General features: G+C 39.1%; 1 protein-coding gene across 1 annotated transcript; it reads left to right on the forward strand.

The window, feature by feature from the left end:
- Positions 1 to 444: 444 nt before the first annotated feature.
- Positions 445 to 5,038, forward strand: LOC101342693 (coagulation factor XI). The gene is made up of 4 exons (XM_023737200.1): positions 445 to 499; positions 1,976 to 2,138; positions 3,925 to 4,031; positions 4,875 to 5,038. Exons 1-4 carry the CDS (start codon positions 445 to 447, stop codon positions 5,036 to 5,038), a joined length of 489 nt encoding a protein of 162 aa, XP_023592968.1.
- Positions 5,039 to 16,679: the final 11,641 nt, after the last annotated feature.

The raw sequence follows: 16,679 nt of genomic DNA on the forward strand, positions 1-16,679 counted from the left end.
TTCAGAGTTCTTTAATAGATACAGAGAGAGACTTCAAAGACAGAAAGAAAGAAAGTACAAAGAAGACAAAGATGGGAAAACTGAGGTGGGGAGAAGGGTCGGATGATGTCAGTGAGCGGTGACTGATGACTAATGAGCTGGGGGTGGGGGAGGAAGGGAGGAAAGGGCGAGGACTCTTCATGGCCCCCCTCTCTAGGTCGCTGTCAGATATAGGTTCTTCAGAACTCTGAAAGTGTTGTAAACCACACAATCATACTGAGGAATGTTCTAGGATTTTGGAAAGATGATGATAGGAACCCTGTGATAGGAACATTATGAGATGAACCCTGGTTCCTGTTAACAACGTCCCAACCTCACTGTTTCTTGTAATTCCTGATGCCAGTACATTAATTTTAAATTCACATTCTATATTCTAAAAACATGCTGCATTTTTCTTTTATTAGGATGATTTTGTTATGTCAAATGGTGTATTTCATTTTATTTGCTTCAGTTTCTGGTGGTAAGTAGAGTTTTATCATTAGTATAACTAGAAATAGCTTTGTTCCCTGATCTGTAGATGAGAAAACAAGGGAACAGAAGCCCAGAGAGGGGTGTCCTACTATGGTTCCCAGACATGTGGGAAAATCCCACTCTATCTCCTCCAGAAAGGGAAATAAAATAGTTTCATTTATTTTCTGCTTAAGGCTCCATAGGTTTTTAAAACACAAAAGAAGCTGAGGTGAAGTAATTATTCATAATAGTAGGCTACATCTATATCTATTTATAAAACACATTTTAATGATATTTAAGAGCAATATTAAAAAGTAGAAGACTTGAGTTGCTTCACTAATTAGTCAGTTTTCCGTAGAGCAGTCAGTCCAATGCATATTTGTTTTTGTTATTAGCTGCTATTGAGTGAATCCCAACGCATGGTGTCCCCATGTGTGTCAGAACAGAACTATGCGCCATATGGTCTTCAATGGCTGGTTTTTCAGAAGTGGATCTGCAGAGATCTCCACCTCTGGGTGGGCTTGAACCTCCAACCTTGTGGTTAGCAACTGAGGGAGTTAGTCATTTGTACTACCCAGGGACTCCAACTCGTTTTATGAGGTTAGTGTAATCTTGGTGCCCAAACCTGACAGACACGTTATAAGAAAGAAAGAAAAAAAATTACAAGCCTTTATCATCAGTGAAGAATTGCCAAACTTAATCCAACAGTATATTAAGGAAAAAAACATGATTATATTGCCACAAAGTTGGGTTTATTCCAGGGATGAACAATTGGCTTAACATTTGAAAATCAATAGATGTTAAAAAAAATACTGGATAAAATTCCATTTACGATAAAAAACTGTTGGCAAGCTGGAGATAAAAGGGGAATTCCTTTGTGTATGAAAGGGTATCTTAAAGCAAACAAACAAAAAACACAAAAATCCTTCAAGAAATATCCTGCTTAATAGTGGAATATCAAACTTTCCCATAGGGTCAGGAAATAATACAAGAATACCCACAATGACTTCTATTCAACATTGTACTTGAAGTCTTATCCTGTGGAGTAAGCAAAAAAAAAGTAAAGACTTAGAAAAAAATAAATTAAATGCTTATTGTTCACAGATTACATGATTGTGTTCCTAGAAAAATCCGAAATAATCAACAAGCAGGTTATATGTGGTAATAAATTAAATCAGCAGAAATTCTGGATACAAAGTCAATATACAAAAACGAACACTTTTAGTTGTCAAAAAAACCAGATTGACCATTTTTTTACTGGCACTAAGCAGCTTATTTGGATTTTGAAAATCAATCTGTCCTGTTGGTATGGGGTATATTTTAATAAAATCAGCACCTATATTAAATATATATAAATTTACTCAATTTACCAAATAATTAATAATTTCCATGGTTAGTGGGAGTATTTCAAGGTGAAAATAGAATCTCCATTAATGGGAATCTGCCACTAAAATCCAAAATAACATGTGCCATGTGTTACATCCAGAATGTGTGACTAAGCTGTTCAAAGATACCTATTTTCAAGGAGGAGACATAACTACTGTTTTTACACCAAGCGCCAAGTACTGCCAGCTAGTCTGCACCCACCACCCACGATGTTTGCTCTTCACTTTTATGGCTGAATCATCATCTGAAGACCCTACTAAATGGTAAGTGTTACATTTCCATGTAGAGGAAATAGATTTTACGTAACAGTTACCTACTGATAAATTTCCACCTAACTAATTTATAAAATTGGAAAACAATTTGTCCTCCAATTCGGTTGAAAATTAAAGATTGAATAGTACAGAAAAATAAAAGATGGTACTCAAGCTGATTAGAGAAGAACAGACACCTTTGTTTCAGTGTGGACTTCCCAGCCTGTCTTTTGGTCTCAATATTGATGGTAAACTTGCTCTCTTATTTCTCTCGCTCTTTGCTTTTCTAGTGGGTTGATAGGAGTTACACTGGAACTTTTCTCTCAACTATTACAAAAAAATTTAAACGTAAGGATAATTTGAAAAAACAGTACAGTGATTCCCCACCACGAAGAGTCTTCGCCATGTTTAATTTGTTGTTGTTACTGGTTGTTACCCAGTGGATTCTGACTCATGGCGAACGGCTCCATAGGGTTTTCATGGCTGTCACCTTTCAGAAGCAAATCATCAGGCCTTACTTCCACAAAGCCTCTGGGTGGGTTTGAACCGACAACCTTTTGTCTAGTGGTCCAGGGTTTAACCATTTGGGCTACCCAGGGACTCTGACATGTTTGGTTTATCTATTTATATGTGTGTATATGTTTAACTGTTTGAAATAAACACCAAGGTACTTCACTCAAATTCTTCCGCATGGATTCTCCTACATAAAAGTCATGACAAATATAACAGGAATTCCTTATCTAATCTCAGTTACACCAAAATGTAATTTATAGCTATTGACCAAATTCTTAGAAAGATTTCACAAATTGTATTTGATTGTTCTGTCTCCGTAGTCATGTTTTAACATTTTGGGAACACCCCACCCACCACTTTTGTTTCCAAGCCGTTGACTTTGGAAGGAATAGGCCAGTTGTCTTGTAGAATGTCCCACATTTTGAATTTGTCTGTTTGTTTTTTAAAGTGTCATTTAACTCATCCTTCTCCATGTACTATATTCCCTGTTAACTGGAATTCAGTTGTAAAGGTTGGATTAGATTTGGAGCAAACATTTCTGGAACCAAAATTTCATAGGAGGACACTTTCAGGTCAAATATTTCTGTATCAGGAGGCACAAATTCCAGATTGTCCTACTGTTAACAGTGCTATGTCACTTCTCTTGGTCACGCAGGTGACAGCAAGCTCTCTCTACAGCCAAGGCGAAATATCACTTTTCAATAAGCTAGTAATATAAGAGGAGATATTTTGCCATTGTTTAAATGTCCTATTGTCTGGGAAACTTTTGAGGAACAATTTTGAACTTCAAAACTCGATAAAAACCTTCTAAAGAATTAAGTTATCAGGATCTTTGTGTATTCTTGCTACATTCACAGACATTTACCTAGAACCCCAAACTTATAAAATTCTAGAATCTGGAGCGGGGGTTGGCAAGCTTTTTTTGAACGAGTCAGAGAGCAAGATCCACAGGCAAAACTGAGATGTTATGTAAGTACTAATATAACCATTTAAAATATTTTTTATGGCTGTACAGATTAGGCAGTGGGTTGCGTTTGGCCCACGGGCTTTAGTTTACAGCCCACTGATCTAGAAGTCTGTTTCCTTGTAAGAAAGGTGTTAAATATGTTTTTTAAAATATAACAAAAAACAAACTCCTAATTTTGCTAAAAAATATGTATTTGTGTTGGCATGAGATAGCAGTAGTTGATTTCCTTGTTTTTGGCTTTCTGTGCGCTGACTTTTACGTCCCATTCTTTTAAAACATACATTCTGACCCAGGAATGTTATTTTTGTTTTTAAATAGGTTTACTTGTGTCCTGAAAGACACTGTGACTGAAACCCTGCCGATGGTGACTATGTCAGGGGCAATTTCTGGATATTCTTCCAAACAATGTCCACACCAAATAAGTGGTAAGATCTTTGGTTTAAATTAATAAATACTAGCTATTGTAGCCCTCGACGAGATGGGTTGCCGCAGAGTCTGCAACAGTGTTCTCAAACATAACAACAATTGTGAGGATGGCACAGGACCGGGCAGTGTTTGGCTCTGTTGTACATAGTGTTGCTATGAGTAGGAACTGACTCAACGGCACCTAACATCAGCAATAACGGTTATTGTGATGTACGCAGTAGTTACATAAGATAGTTTTATGACTATAAAACAAAACCCTGATATATGGAAATAAACCCCTCAAAGTTCTTTCAGTGTAGAGTAAAAAACAGCACTCATGCATACTCTCTCCTAACACACACACACACACACACACACTGTAGTTCACTAAAATGTCTTTACTTCATGGAAAGATGTATCTTACTACCTCAGTTCATATTTGTTTATTTTCTTTCTTCTTCCCAACCTAAAATTTTATATGAAAGGCTTTATTAAACATATCAATTCAAATCAAATGTGTTGTGATAACACTTGACTTAATGGTGAAATAGATATTTTAACAGATGAATTAGTGAATCAATCAATCAGTGGAGCTAAGGAGAAGAGAGAAGAGAGAGGTCAGCTCGGAAAATCAAAACAGAAATTTACACGCCTAATATTGTTGCAAAATATGGAGGACATTGGCATTATTCTATTGCTTTCCTGTGACAGTAGGAATTAAGCAGATTAAAACACAACACAACAAGGTCTTCTGAGGCAAAGTGAGTCAAAGAGTTGAAAGAGTATTTCAGGAGGAAGAGTTGCTAAGGTAGAAATATGGGAGCTGCCCCTGAGAAAACTGTATTTTTTACTTTTATGTCCAGCATGCAATAAAGATCTTTATGAGAATCTAGACATGAAGGGCATGAACTATAAGAGCTCTGTTGCCAAGTCTGCTCAGGAATGTCAACAGAGATGCACAAATGACATCCACTGTCACTTTTTCACTTACGCCACGTGGAAGTTTCCCAGCGTGCAGCATCGGTGAGTGAGCTCGGAATACCGCGTGAGGGTGTCCAACGAAACATAAAATAGTGATTCACTAAAAAAAAGTTTTTTTAATCCACTTGATGTTAAAATTTATATTTTTAAAGCCTAAAAGACTTTTCTATATAGCTATTGCTAGTTTTCTTCATAAAAAATGCCTTTAAACCAAGCTTTAACTTGGTTTCTTTACATTTATTGTAAGGAGTCTTTCTTTTAATATGCTGTTATCAAAAAAAATAAAAAAGTGCTTAATCCATCTCCTAGCTAATTTCAAAAGTGCTACATTTTTAAATGGACATTTTTGAAACAGTTCGAATCAGTCTGATTGTGCCCTTCCCAGCCTAAAGAAGGGGATAGTCTAACACTATAGAGTAAAAAATAAAAACCTATATATCTCTGTCTTCCAATAACAGTTCTGTAACAAAGACAAAACAGCTGAAGCCTGTGTGAGATGTCTGACTCTGCTCTATACTAGATCTTGATGCATTTCAGTAATAAATTGATTGGATAAGAATTTAAAAATGATCTCATCTCTAGTTAGTAATGTGTGTTCTCTTCATTCAAAATGTGTTAGGGAATCATGTCATTAGTTTTGTTTCTATTTAGAAATATTTGAAGTGTTCTCGATTTGAATAAGGAGCCCTGGTGGTGCAACAATTAAGCACTTGGCAGATAATTGAAAGGTTGGAGGTTGGAACCCACCCAGCAGCTTTGTGGGAAAAAGACCTGGTGATCTCTTACCATAAAGATTACAGTCGAGAAAACCCGAGGGGGCAGTTCTACTCTGTCACATGGGGTTGCTATGAGTCAGAATCTTCTTGACAGCACCCAACAACAGATTTGAAGAGCAAACTACATTTGTCAGAATCCGATGGAAAAAGTGAAATAAGTTCAAATTACTAGTATTTGAATTTTAACATTAGATTTTAACATTCTGCTTTCCATGTTCACAAGAAGTGAAAAGCAAATAAATCTATCAAAGATTTATTCCAAAAACAACAATAAAAAAAGAAAACAAAACCCAAAAATTAATCATTCATCTTTCATGGCTTTTCTTTTGCTCAGCTCAAGCTACAACTTTTATATCTAAGACAATACAATGTGAATGCAAGACAGGAAATTGTGAGTTCCTAGGCATTGTTTAAAAAAAAGGTAAAATGTTAAAACTGAGAAGGGCTTGAGAAGCTGTCAGTTCACTACTCCTGTCACTGTGACCCACCCTCAAGCCGCCATGTTACTGAGGAAGACATAAAGTTAGCAGCCTTCACATGACCACGTGGTAGTGCATGTCAGCTGTCCAGCCTCTTAGATGAACTTTCCAGGGTGATTCCTTTCCTCTACTGCACCTGGGAGCCCTGGTGGTGCAGTGGTTAAGAGCTTGGCTACTAACCAAAAGGTCAGCAGTTTGAATCCACCAGCTGCTCTATGGAAACCCTATGGGGCAGTTCTACTCTGTCCTATAGGGTCACTATGAGTAGAAATCGACTCCCTGGCAATGGGTTTTTTTGTTTTACTGCACCTGGGGTCGCTTTGGAGCCCTGGTGGCGTGGTGGTTAAGAACTCAGCTGCCAACCAAAAGGCCGGCAGTTCGAATCCACCAGCCGCTCCTTGGAAATCCTATGGGGCAGTTCTAGTCTGTCCTATAGGCTTGCTACGAGTCGGAATCCACTCAACAGCAATGGATTTTCGGGTTTTGGGATCGCTTTGAGTCAGAATCGACCCCATGCCAATGGATTGTAATGCCCAGTTTGTCTCTCTAAACAGGAATTTATTATTTACATCTTTTCCTACTTGTTGGAAGAATAAAAAATGTTTCTTTTTTTAAATTCAGTAACATTTGTATACTGAAGTACACCCAAACCGGGGCACCATCCAGAATAACGAAGAACAATGAAGTAGTGTCTGGATTTTCATTGAAATCGTGTTCACTTTCTAGTCTGGGTAACTATTGTTTTCTTAACGAGCTGGTTTAACCATCAAATTGTAAGTGCTGATAATATGTTCAATAGACCGAATTTGGGATACCAATGTATGCTCGTCGATGGAAGGGACCCACAGTGTTTTCCCTTCTCCGTGTGATAAGTTTCATCATGTCCTATATAGTTAGTGCTTATATCTTATAGTTCAAGTTTAAAATAATCACCTCAGTTTTTCTAAATTAAAGACAAAATTTAAAAATCTCAGGATAAACACACTTTTTGGTATGGAATTTTCCGCAAATACCATAACTGGGATTTTACTGATTTTGTTGGAGACTTGATTTCCTCACATTCTTTCTTCTCTCACACAGATTGTATTAGGGACATTTTCCCTGGCACAGGGTTTGCAGACAGTAACATTGACAGCGTCTTGGCTCCAGATGTTTTTGTCTGTCGTCGCATTTGTACTCACCATCCCAATTGTTTATTTTTCACTTTCTTTTCCAAAGAATGGCCAAAAGAATCTGAAAGGTAAGGGGTTAAGATTATGAATAATTTGTCATCTTTTAAAAACAGCTGATCAAAATCTGAGTCATTAAGAATTCTGAGTCATTAAAATTTTAATCTAAAAGTTTGTATCGGATAAATGCTGCAAAGAATTCCTGGCCCCTCTCTCTTTTTATTCCTGACCTACTGACCACTAATTCAGTGTTAACAAGGACACTTGTTTTCCCTTAGCTTAGGAGGCCTCAGCCTTTGGCAAGCAGATTGTCTAGTTCTGAATGGAATGAAGAAAGCAAGGATGCCCTTTAAAAGACAACTTAGTCAATTGCCCTGTTTCAGGTCATTGAGCCAGGAGCAGAAGGAGCGGGTAATCCAAAAACCAAATCCTCAGTGGAGAGGGGTGGAAATAAAGACCTATATCAAGGAGGGGGAGGTGGAGTTTGAGAATTGGGATTCTGTTTCCCTACTGATGGGCCCACCACTCGTCTGTCAGTTTGTCATACTGAGGTGGCTTGCGTGTTGCTGTGATACTGGAAGCTATTTCAAATACCAGCAGATCACCCTTGGTGGACAGGTTTCAGCACAGCTTCCAGACTAAGACTAGGAAAAGCACCTGGTGGTCTACTTCTGAAAAAACCGGCCAGTGAAAATCTTATGGATAGCAGCAGAACATTGTCTGATATAGTGACGGAAGATGAGCCCTTCAGGTTGGAAGGCACTCAAAAGACACAGTGGGTGCAGTAATGGGCTCACACATAACAATGATTGTGAGGATGGTGCAGGACCGGGCAGTATTTCATTCTGTAGTACGCTGGGTCACTGTGAGTCGGAAACGACTTGACGACACCCAACAACAACTGATGGGTACTGACGTGGAAAACCATAACAAGGCAGGGAAATTTCTCGGATCACAAAAGGACACTTGTTGGAGCTGCTGCTTTTCATCAATAAGATTCACCAAAAAAAAAAAAAAAAAAACCTTAAGACTAGGTAAGCTTCTAGACCTGGATTTCTAGATGCTACCTGGACCAGAATCCTCAGAGCCCTTGGCATATGCTTGACTTGGCCACCCATTGTTGGGGAAAGGGTCTCCCAGAGCAATCTAGCCAACCTTGCCAATCCTTTGAGTAAGGCTGTAATTTCAGAAGTCCCAGGTTTGTCATGCAAAAATATGTCTGTTACCTTCCTCTACTCAACAAATTTAATATTCTTTATTTAGTGCCTACTATGTGCCAAGCAGAGCCCTGATGGCACAGTGGAAACAGAGCTTGACTGCTAACCAAAGGGTCAGCAGTTCAAATCCACCAGCTCCTCCTTGGAAGCCCTATGGGGCAGTTCTACTCTGTCCTATAGGGTCATAATGAGTCAGAATCGACTTGACGGCAGTGGGTTTCGTTCTTTGGCACAGGAGGTGGGTGAGTTTGGGTTTGATTTGGATATGCCAGGCACTGTTTTAAGCACTGAGGATACCATTAGTGAAGAAAATAGATTTAAAAAACAAAACAAAACAAAAAAATACTTGCCCCAGTAGAGGGCACATTCTTATGGGAGACATAGACAATAATTAAAATTAAAAAGATAATATTGTATGTTTGATGGTGATAAGACCTATGGAGAAATAAAGAAGGGAAGGGGGATACAGATTTTTAGGGAGCTCATAAAATTTTATAATTTTAAGTAGGGTGTTCAGATAACACCTCACTGTAAAGATGACATTTGTTCAGACACCTAAATGAAGTAAGGCAGCAAATTGTATGACTATCTATGAGAAGAAAATGTCCAGGACAAGTGCATAGGTCCAGAGGCAGGCTCATTCCAGGTATGGGTGAACAAGTAGGCTCATGTGGCTGGAGTGGAGTGAGAGAAAGGGAGAATGTTAGGACCTGAGGTCAGATAGCATGGGGTAGGAGAAGATTATGTAGTCCTACAGGATTTAACAATTTAGGTTTTTTTACTGAGTGAGATGGGAAATGATTGTGAGTAGTGGAATAACATGAGTAGATATACTTTTTTATAAGAAAACTCAGGTTAATGTGTTGAGAAAAGACTGTAGGGGTAAGGGTTCAAAGCCAGACCAAGGAGAGTATTACAAAAACCCATGGGGCAGGAGATACTAGTTGCTTGGAGCTGTGTGGAGGTGATAGATAGAGAAGATTCGGATTTATTGACAAGGTAGAACAAACAGGATTTTTGATGGATTGGATGTGGGATGTGAAGGAACGAGCAAGTGATAGCTCCAAGATTTTTGGCACCAAGAATTGGAAGGATGGAAATGCCATTGACTGAGGTGTGGAAGATTACACGAGGAACAGATTTCAGGGGATGATCAGGAATTCTGTTTTGGAAAGGTTAACTTAAGATGCCTGTTGGACATCTAAGGAGCCCTGGTCACCAAGGGGTTAAGCTCTTGGCTGCTAACCGAAAGATCAGGGGTTCAAAGATTGCAGCCTTGGAAACCCTACGGAGCAGTTCCACTCTGTCTTATAGAGTCGCTGTGAGTCAGAATTGACTGGACAGCAATGAGTTTGGTTTTTTATTGAACATCCCATCCAGGGAGAGATAGGGCAATTGGAAATGAAAGTCTGGAATTCAGAAGAGAGGTTCATGCTCTGGATTCACCTTTTGGGGTCATCAGCATACAGATTGTAATTAAATTGTAAATAAATTGAATACAGGTAAAGATTAAAGGAGGTCCAAAAACTGAACCTCAGGATATTACAAAGTTCAGAAATCGGAAAGATGCTTTCGTCATTTATTTTATGTCAGCCATTGCTCTTTTTCTTTGTCTTATTCCTTTTTTACAAAGTTATCAGTAACTATAAGAGGAGAAACACATGTGATCCTCAATATAGATTGTGATAGGAACATGGCTGGTTTAAGTCCAGACTTGGCTATTTAAATTAATTAAAATTAAATAAAACTAACAATCATTTGCTTAGCTATGCTGGTCACATTTCAAGTACTCAATAGCCACATGTGGCAAATGGCTACCATATCGGATGGCCAGATACAGGCTATGTCCATCCCCGGAGAAAGTTCTATCGGACAGCAATGCTCTGGACCATGCCTGTGTGTTAATTAGGAAAAGTGACTCCCTCCTAAGCCAAAGCTGCCTGCCCATGGAGCCTGTGAAAGGCTTCACTTACCCAGTGATAAGCCTGCAGCAACCCTGGGTAGATTTCTAGGTACCATGTAAATTCGTGAAGCCTTGCGCTAGACTGTGAGTGCTGACCGGAAGGAAACAAAGATACGAGACACTAGGAACACTGAAAACAAAGCAAGCTCACAAAATGTTTGCAGAGTCGGGTGGTTTCATTTTGAAAATGTGTCTACAGCCTGTGGATCATGGAGGCTGACTCAGTGATTCATGAAGAATACTTTCAAAATACCAAACTCTTCACTATTAAATGCCAACGTGAGCTGACAATGTAAAAATATTGTATATATAGACTTTATAGCGTGCCCCCCTTTTTTCTGTTAGAAATCTTTGTCTCCTGAAATCATCTGTAAGTGGATTACCAAGCACACGCTATAACAAGAACAAAGCTTTTTCTGGTTTCAGTCTGCAGAACTGCCGGCACAGTGTCCCAGGTAGATAAGGCAAGCCCTTTCTTCCGACCGAGACCAACAAATTCTGAGCAGATGGATGAATGCTAAGGTTATTTGTCTCATGTCTGATGTGTGGTTTGTTGTCTAGTGTTCTGTCATACTTCATTTTACCACGACGCTGATTTCTTGGGAGAAGAACTGGACGTTGTTGACGCAGAAGGGCATGAAGCCTGCCAGAAAATGTGCACTAACACCATACGTTGCCAATTTTTTACCTATTCTCCATCTCAACAACCTTGCAACAAAGGGAAGTAAGACATATTAAGTCTTGTATAGACACTCCTGTCCCATCTCCTTAGTTGGGACATTATGTTTATTACATTTTGTTTCCTATCTGCAGGGGTAAATGTTACTTAAAACTTTCTTTGAATGGATCCCCAACTAAAATACTTCACGGGAGAGGAGGCATCTCTGGATACACACTAAGGTTATGTAAAATGGATAATGGTGAGTATTATGTCACTTGCAAAAATATTTCTCAAGAGTTATTTTATATGAGTATGTTACTACTACGGGAGTCAATAACAGCCACAGTGGGGAGAACAATTAGTAAAATAAATGTATACGCAATTTTCTGTTATTTTCACTCCTATCACCCAGGCTGACCTTGTTTTAAAAGTAAAATATTGGGTCTTGAATAAACTCTGCAATGCCTAGTATTAACCGAACATGTACTTTAATTTTTACACGTTTATATAGCTAGCATTTCATAGTAAGACCCAGGCTCTTGTGTCTGGTTCTTGTTATCAAGATCAAAGATCTTTCTTATCATCCTTTATAATTGAAATATCGATCGGCACCTTAGTTAATCAAAGTATACATTTTCTTCCCATTGGCTGATACTTGACCTTTAATGGAAGAATTAATTATAATATGTTAAAAAATGCATATATTCAAGAAATACTGGAGTAGTTCATTTTCAGGGGCCTTAATTCTTTATATTCCCTACAAAATTCTGCATAGTTATGAATATTGGCCAAAATTACATAAAACCTCATTAATCTGTAACAATGAAGGTGGAAGGGTGGAAATAAAAAGCTTGACTGGACTAATTAAGACCTATAATAGCAAAATGTACAGTAAAATTCGTATCAGCAGTGTCTCCATCCCAGTGCCCAGTCTCTGAGGGCAGTAGCAAGGATGGTTTGTGGGCAAATAAAATTGTTCTAAGGGACAGAAACCTCAACAGGAAGGAACATACCAGCAGCACGCCTCCCTTAATTATCACAGTAACCTATTATGGCTTTAGTAATTATTGATTTACATAAAGCTACTTGTTTTTAGACTGTAACTTAATTGCTTAATATCAAATATTGTAAGACACTATAAATGATGATAGAACTGAGATACATGGAATAAAACGGAAGTGATAATCACACTTGGCAAAAGTATAAAAATTACTTGTGTTCGAATCATCTGCCGCACTGAGGAGATGAGTCAAATCTTAACTTCGGAGAACTTTTTTGTAAGACCTACAGATGTTGACTTGTGCTCCATGCTAACGTCCTAGCTAGGAAGCGATGCCTCCCTGCATTTAGAGGAACTCTAACAGGAATCTTTGGATGGCCCAAGCCTCTTTAAAAAGCTGGTCAATTACGTTGTATCTCATATATTCCCTGTGGTCCTCACAAAAAATTTACCTGAGACAAGAAGAAGCATTCAGAATAATTGTTGACTTAGTTCTACTTCTAAATATTAGAGAAGACACAGGAAATTTTGTTGTTAGTGATGTTGACTAAGTTTTAAAAACGGGATCAGCATTTATAGCTTGATAAATTGCAGAATCCGTGTTCCACCCTCCCTCCTTCATTATGTTCTCTTTTGTTGAATTTATAGACTCTGGCCTGTAGAGATTACAGAATATATTAGGTGGAGATTGATAGAAAGATAGGAAATACAAGATGAAGGAAAATAAAATCTTATGGCTTTTTAGTGCACCTTCAGATAACCAAGCTTTACTGCACTGTATTGGCTGAAGTAGCATCCTAATGTGAGAAGAAATAGCTAATTGAGATGCTTATTGTGTCCTGTACTGTCCTTGGTCTACAATATAACTAACTTTCTGAAGATACAAAGCAAATGCCATCAAAAGAATAATTTCTTCACACAAAATGTAATACTAAACAGCTATTTTCAGCATTTTGTTTAAACTGGGAAACAAAATTGAATGACCGTCAATACTTATGGCATATCTAACAAGGTCTTTGTTGAGTTATTTACAACATATTTTAGTTAATGCTTACCTATTAATTTTTCTAAACTTTGCTTTTATGCTACTTTCCAGCTTGTAAATTTATAAGGATTCCCCAATAATTCCAGAATATAGGAAAAATCTTCAAACTGGCCCTCCAAAGTTAATCTCCGCCCTACCCACTCTCAAATGCGCACTCTCTAGAGCTCTCTTCTCAGTATACCAGCCTGTCCAGGCTTCCACAGACACACGACGCTCGTTCCTGTCTCCGCGGGCTGCCAGTTGGTGTTTCTGTCAAAGGTCCTCTTTTCCGTTCTCTCCTTCTATTTGAATCCTGCCCAGAATTACACACTCATTTTCCTGTTGAGGAAAGAGAGACCCAGAACACTTGTTTTACACTCAAAAATTAGTGACTCATCAGATTTGGCTTTTGAAGAGTGACTTTCCTGCTAACGTTACACTCCTCTTTAGCTAAAGATAGAAAGCCTCTCCGAGCCTCTAAGTCTTGCTATTCTAAGTGTGATCTGGGCACAGCACGTCAGCAACATCACATCAGCCTCATCTGGAAGCTTTTCGAAGGAATTTCAGGCCCCACCTCAGACCTACTGACCCAGAATCCACATTTAAATAGAACCCCAGGCATCCATATGTGCATTAAAGTTTGAGGAGCACTGTTGTAGGGTACTATTGTCTGTGAACACCCTACTCCCACACTCTCTGTGTTGCTGAGGCAGACTTAGCCAAGGCTCCAACCAAGAGAGTGGGCTCTCCTGTCTGGTATGCTTCCCAGGAGGTGGAAATGAGATGAACCATCCTGCCCAGGGCAGTCAAGAGAGGAAAGAAGCAGAGGGGTGAGTCTGAGTCAAAGTCCTTTGAAAGTAACAAGAGTTGAGCCAAGAGAACCCCAAATGTCAACAAGGCCAAAGGGCAGAAGCAGTACACAAACAGAAGTGTGGATGTTGGGTAGAGCTGGGTGGGAGCAAAGGCCGGTGCTCAACTTTCCTCTGTGACAGGAGTTCCAAAACTTTAGTGGGGCTTGTTGAAACACAGATTGCTGGGCTTCAACCCCAGAGTTTCTGATTCACTGAGTCTGGGGTGAGGCTCAAGAATTTGTAGTTTTAACAAGATACCAGGTGATTTTGTTGGTCTGATGATCACACTTTGACAATCACTGTTTAGAAGAGCCAACATTTTAAAAAGAATAAGGCTGCCTTGTAGTACCAGGTAAAGAGAGCAGAATTCTTTGGAACATGTAATTATGTGTAATTTTTTCAAGATAAAAGTGCATATACAATTTTAAGTGCGTGTTTTGACTTTGCCAACTTGATTACAAAGTTTCTTGACATCAAGGTCATGAAAACTATGGAATTGTGGGAAGGTTTTCTACCCTTTGTGCCTAAGGAACACAACTATGGAATGAAAATGAAGATTTAGGAAACTCCTCATTGCAAATCTTTTGTTGTAGTGTGTACAACCAAAATACTCCCCAGAATTGTTGGCGGGACCGCATCTGTTCACGGTGAGTGGCCATGGCAGGTAACTTTGCACGTCACGTCACCCAGCCAGAGACACCTGTGTGGAGGCACCATCATTGGGAACCAGTGGATATTAACAGCTGCTCACTGTTTTGACGAGTCAGTATCATTTCTGCTTATATTAGATTGCCATCCTCATACATATATGAAATCTATTGCTAGTATAATAGTAAATAAATAGTTGTAAAATGTAAGTTATTCTATGTATATGCTAAACTAGTTTTCTATTTTTAGTGAAGAAGAGAAAAAAAAGGAAGAGTCACTCATGGTCCAGCAGCTCAAGAGTAGATACAGGAACATGGCTGTTTGACTGCATACTATCCCACTTTCCTGTTTAAACACATACGTATCCCCAGGGCTTTCTTATTTCCTATAAGAGCACCCCACCTTCTGCGCACTGGGCTCAGAACTAAACTCAGGGAAAATTCTCCTTCTCTGAATCTGATTTCCCATTCTTCCCTCCCCTCCTCTTCCTTCCCCTTCCCTGCTTCCTTTCTTCCTTTCCTCCTCCTCCTCTTCCTTCTTCTTCTCTCTCTTCATATCTTCACATATAGATAGATTTGTATATAGATATGATTTTAATTATATAGAAATATATGTACACACCTGTGTGTGTGAAAAGAGGGTATTCCATTAATAAACCAAAATTATATATATAACCAAAAAAAAAAAAACCCAAACCTGTTGCCATCCAGTCGATTCCAATTCATAGCAACCCTATAGGACAGACTAGAACTACCCCATAGGATTTCCAAGGAGCTCCTGGTGTTTTCGAACTGCCGACCTTTTGGTTAGCAGCCAAGCTCTCAACCACCACACCACCTCTATATTTTTCAGACAAGAGCCCTGTCAGCGCAGTGGTTGAGAGCTTGGCTGCTAACCAAAACGTTGGCAGTTCGAATCCAGCAACCTCTCTTTGGAAACCCAGTGGGGCAGTTCTACTGTGTCCTATAGGGTCGCTGCAAGTCAGAATCGACTTGATGGCAACAGGTTTTTTTTTTGTTGTTGTTTTGTATATTTCATACAAAATACAGAATACTCTCTAGAAAGTCAAACTTCCCTTGGTAAAAAATGAAGAATGCCAGGCAAAATACCAAACCAAAAACCAAACCCGTTGCCGTTGAGTCAATTCCAACTCATAGTGACCCTACAGAACAGAGTAGAACTGCCCCACAGGGTTTCCAAGGAGCGGCTGGTGGATTCAAACTGCTGATCTTTTGGTTAGCAGCCGAGCTCTTAACCATTGAGCCACCAAGGCTCCAGGCAAGATACAGAGAGCACAAAATAAATGTATATATTTCTAGATACTGAAAGAGCTCATTAACATCCTCAAATTGGATTTCCTGCTTAGGTCAACTTCAATACTAGTTACTAGTCAAACGAAAAGCTCCAGGAGGGGAGTTTGTGTGTCCCATGAAATCTTAGTTGACCAAACTTCCTGTTTTCTACTTTAGTATCTCTGAGTCACTCCTAGACACAGTTTTCTTTGCTTTGTTTCCTGTCAGTATGCAGGGTACCCCATTATGATTCAGAGTCACCAAGCTCAAAGCTAAAGTAGGTCAGCAGTCCTAAGTGGGGGAGCAGAAAGTCCAAGTGCATTTCTCAGGGTCACAGCTAGTCAACAGCAGGGTTGGGACCAGGACCCAAAGCCCTGTGTGAGTGTGTGTGAATGTGTGACGTGTGTGTGTGCACGAGTGTGTGTGTGTGTGTGTGTGTTTTGAAGGATGGAAAAGGCATTCATTCATTATATGCATTTAATATAAGATGAAGGCTAGCCCAGGATCTTCTGTACAGGAGGAGTATGTGAGTGAAAAATCTCAGCATGAAATTACTTCTTTCCACTAAAAGCCCATCTTTGGCAGAAAATATTAGCTATTTAGCAAC

Source organism: Trichechus manatus, unplaced genomic scaffold, assembly GCF_000243295.1.
Source record: "Trichechus manatus latirostris isolate Lorelei unplaced genomic scaffold, TriManLat1.0 scaffold00099, whole genome shotgun sequence".
NCBI classification, from domain to species: domain Eukaryota; kingdom Metazoa; phylum Chordata; class Mammalia; order Sirenia; family Trichechidae; genus Trichechus; species Trichechus manatus.

Bases quoted from the DNA above. Each gene is read 5' to 3' on its own strand.
- LOC101342693 (XM_023737200.1), top strand. From the start codon at position 445: ATGATTTTGTTATGTCAAATGGTGTATTTCATTTTATTTGCTTCAGTT. The intron at 2,139-3,924 runs GTAAGTGTTACA...GTTTTTAAATAG, and splicing joins TCTGAAGACCCTACTAAATG to GTTTACTTGTGTCCTGAAAG. The intron at 4,032-4,874 runs GTAAGATCTTTG...TTTTATGTCCAG, and splicing joins ATGTCCACACCAAATAAGTG to CATGCAATAAAGATCTTTAT.